This window comes from Myotis brandtii, unplaced genomic scaffold (assembly GCF_000412655.1).
Source record: "Myotis brandtii unplaced genomic scaffold, ASM41265v1 scaffold312, whole genome shotgun sequence".
Lineage (NCBI taxonomy): Eukaryota > Metazoa > Chordata > Mammalia > Chiroptera > Vespertilionidae > Myotis > Myotis brandtii.
The window spans coordinates 2,048,218-2,050,880 of record NW_005361955.1 but is presented as its reverse complement, the minus strand read 5'-3'; the positions used below and the strand labels follow the sequence as shown (position 1 = coordinate 2,050,880).

The 2,663-nt window shown below is 56.6% G+C and overlaps 1 protein-coding gene across 2 annotated transcripts in view; it reads left to right on the top strand.

Annotated features, from left to right (window-relative positions):
• Positions 1-2,289, top strand: part of TRH (thyrotropin-releasing hormone) — a 3,030-nt gene extending 741 nt beyond the window's left edge. The window contains exons 1-3 of one of the 2 annotated variants that reach the window (XM_005870026.2): positions 7-53; positions 206-427; positions 1,036-2,289. In XM_005870026.2, the coding sequence (XP_005870088.1) occupies positions 214-427; positions 1,036-1,550 (729 nt within the window). In that variant the 5' untranslated portion in view covers positions 7-53; positions 206-213 and the 3' untranslated portion in view covers positions 1,551-2,289. Of the gene's footprint in view, positions 1-6; positions 54-205; positions 428-1,035 lie in introns of those variants that run through there. The other variant, XM_005870025.2, reaches the window with a different exon arrangement.
• The last annotated feature ends 374 nt before the right edge of the window (positions 2,290-2,663 follow it).

Here is a 2,663-nt window from a genome sequence, read left to right as displayed (position 1 = left end):
ACGGCCTCGCTGGCAGGACTGGGCGTGGGCAGGCGCTCGGAGCAGCTCTGTAGGTGAGGACACCTGGGGCCCAGGCAGATCCTCCCCCGGCCCCCGGTTCGCTACTCCAGCCTCGGGGACCCGCTGGGACAGGAAAGGAGGAGGTGCAGCTCCCTGGGAGGGGGCGCAGCGCCCTTATGCTCTCTCTCTGTCCTCCTGACTCCAGCCGCCACGATGCCTGGCCCTTGGTTGCTGCTGGCCCTGGCTTTGACCCTGACCCTGACCGGTGTCCCCGGAGGCCGCGCACAGCCCGAGGTGGACCAGCAGGAGGCTGCGATGGCTGCAGAGCACCCGGCCCTGAGGGACCTCCTGCGCCAGGCGGGGCACCTTCTCCTCCTCCGGGAGGACCTCCAGCGGCTGCAAGGGGACCAGGGAAATCGCGAATCAGGTGAGAGGCGGGTCTGACCCGGGCTGCCCAGGCGAGATGAGGCTGAGGAGAGGGCTGAGGGGAAACGCGGAGCAGAGGAGAGGGAGCGACTTGGTCATCCAGCCTGTTGCTCAGAAACTCTCATTGGCCGCACCCTCGGCCGGTCGTGAGTTGACCCTTTCCTGGGACCAGATTCCTCTTGCATCTCTGTCCTGGGAATATGTCACAGAAAGCATGCCCACAGTGGGGAAGATTCTATGCTGGGAAGAAAGAGTCTGAGTGTTTACTTCTTATGTTATGCCAGGCACTCACTGTTCTAAGCACTTCAAATACTTTGTCACACTATTTGATCTTCCTAACAACCTCTTAGATAGGAACTGTTATTACCCCTCATTTTACACAAAAGAAAACTGAGGCTCAGAGAAGTTAAGTGAGTTGCTTATGGTCACACAGCTAGGGAGTGGCAGAGTTGGGACTGGAACCAGAAGTCATGCCTTTGACCATCTGTGTGAGTGTATGTGTCGGTGAGTCCTGGGTGAGTGCGGCAGGAATTTCTACCTTGATTGGAGGAAGGCTAGAGTAGGCACTCAAGGGTCAGGGGATCCCTCACTAGCTCTTTCCTTCCACAGAGTCCCAGATCTTTCAGTCCAATGGGCTCTCTAAGCGTCAGCATCCAGGCAAAAGGGAGGAAGAGGCAGAAGAGGGAGTTGAAGACGAGGAAGAAGAAGGAGGGGCTGTGGGGCCCCACAAACGGCAGCATCCAGGCCCGTGGGAGAACGCAGCTGCGTGGTCAGTGGATGTGACCCCGCAGAAGCGGCAGCACCCTGGCCGGCGCTCCTTCTGGCTGGGGTATACTTTCACCAAGAGGCAGCACCCCGGCAGACGGCTGGTGGACCCCAAGGCCCAAAGGAGCTGGGAAGAGGAGGAGGAAGAAGAGGAGGAGGACGGAGAGCTGATGCCTGAGAAACGCCAGCATCCGGGCAAGAGAGCCTTGGGAGGCCCGTGTGGGCTCCAGGGAGACTGTGGTCAAGCCAGCCTCCTGCTGGGGCTCCTGGATGACCTGAGCAGGGGCCAGAGGCCTGAGGAGAAGCGACAGCACCCTGGACGGCGGGCGGCCTGGGCCAGGGAGCCACTGGAGGAGTGAGCCCAGTTTCCTGTGAAGTCGAGTTTGGGGTCTAAGAATATCTTGAGTCCTGTGCACCCTATCCTTCTGTGACCCCTCTTCCCCTTCCCCTTAGATCCCTAATAATAAACCTGAGCCCCTCCCCTCTATGCACACACCCAAACCCCTGGCTTTGCTTGCCCCCCTCCTTCAGGGACATGAAAAGGCCATCCTATAAGCTAAAACCCCGTATTACTTCATTTTGTATCACTGGCAAGGGGGCAGATCCCAGAGATCCTCGCCTACCCCGAAGGCCAGCTCCCATGCCTTAGTCCTGGCTAAGATGACCGATCTGTAACTTCTAAGGTATTCCCAGAGAGGGGCAGAGTGCCTCTGGGGCAAGCAGCCAGTGAGGGTGGGGTGCAATTGAAGTGGTGATGTCCAAATCTAGCTTCTATCCCCCACCCCGTGTGTCAGGAGTTACCACATGTAAACTTTGCCCCCAGAATCCAGGGTCTCCTTCCCTTCTTGGTTTTCTTGGGTGGTATTTTTTGTTTGTGTGGGTGTGTGGGTGGCGGCACCTGACCCACAGCTGTGTTCTGCTTGGGGGAAGCATTTTAGGTGGAGAACCCCTGTGGTGCTGTATTGTGTGGTAGCTGCAGAGTGAATGTGTGTGGGAATATGTAAACATTGCCCTGGAAGTTGTTGATAAACGTGTATGTGGGAATATGTAAACATCATCCTGGATGATGTTTGCGGTATATAACCTGCTAGACACCTTCTCCTTGTCAATGATAATCTTCCTAATGATAATAAAACACATCTAGATAATCATGGAGCTCTGTGGTTGTGGTTCTGTCTCGGCTGATGTGGGGTTTCTCTTTTCAGCATTGAGAGGGGACCGGACTAAGAGCTCCCCAGCTCGACTGAGAAGGGAATCTGGGACCCTGGGGGCATGAAAAGTCTTCTCCACTGCCCCCACCCCAGAACAAGCTTGGGAGGTGAACAGGGACTCTGGAGCCCATTTGACACCCGGGAAAACTGAGGCCTAGAAAAGAGGAAGGGCATTCTGGAAGACACAAAGCTGGCTGAGGTGGAGCTATAGGTCTTGGAGGCCACCTCAGGACCCTGCCTTGAGTTTGCCTGATTTGGTGA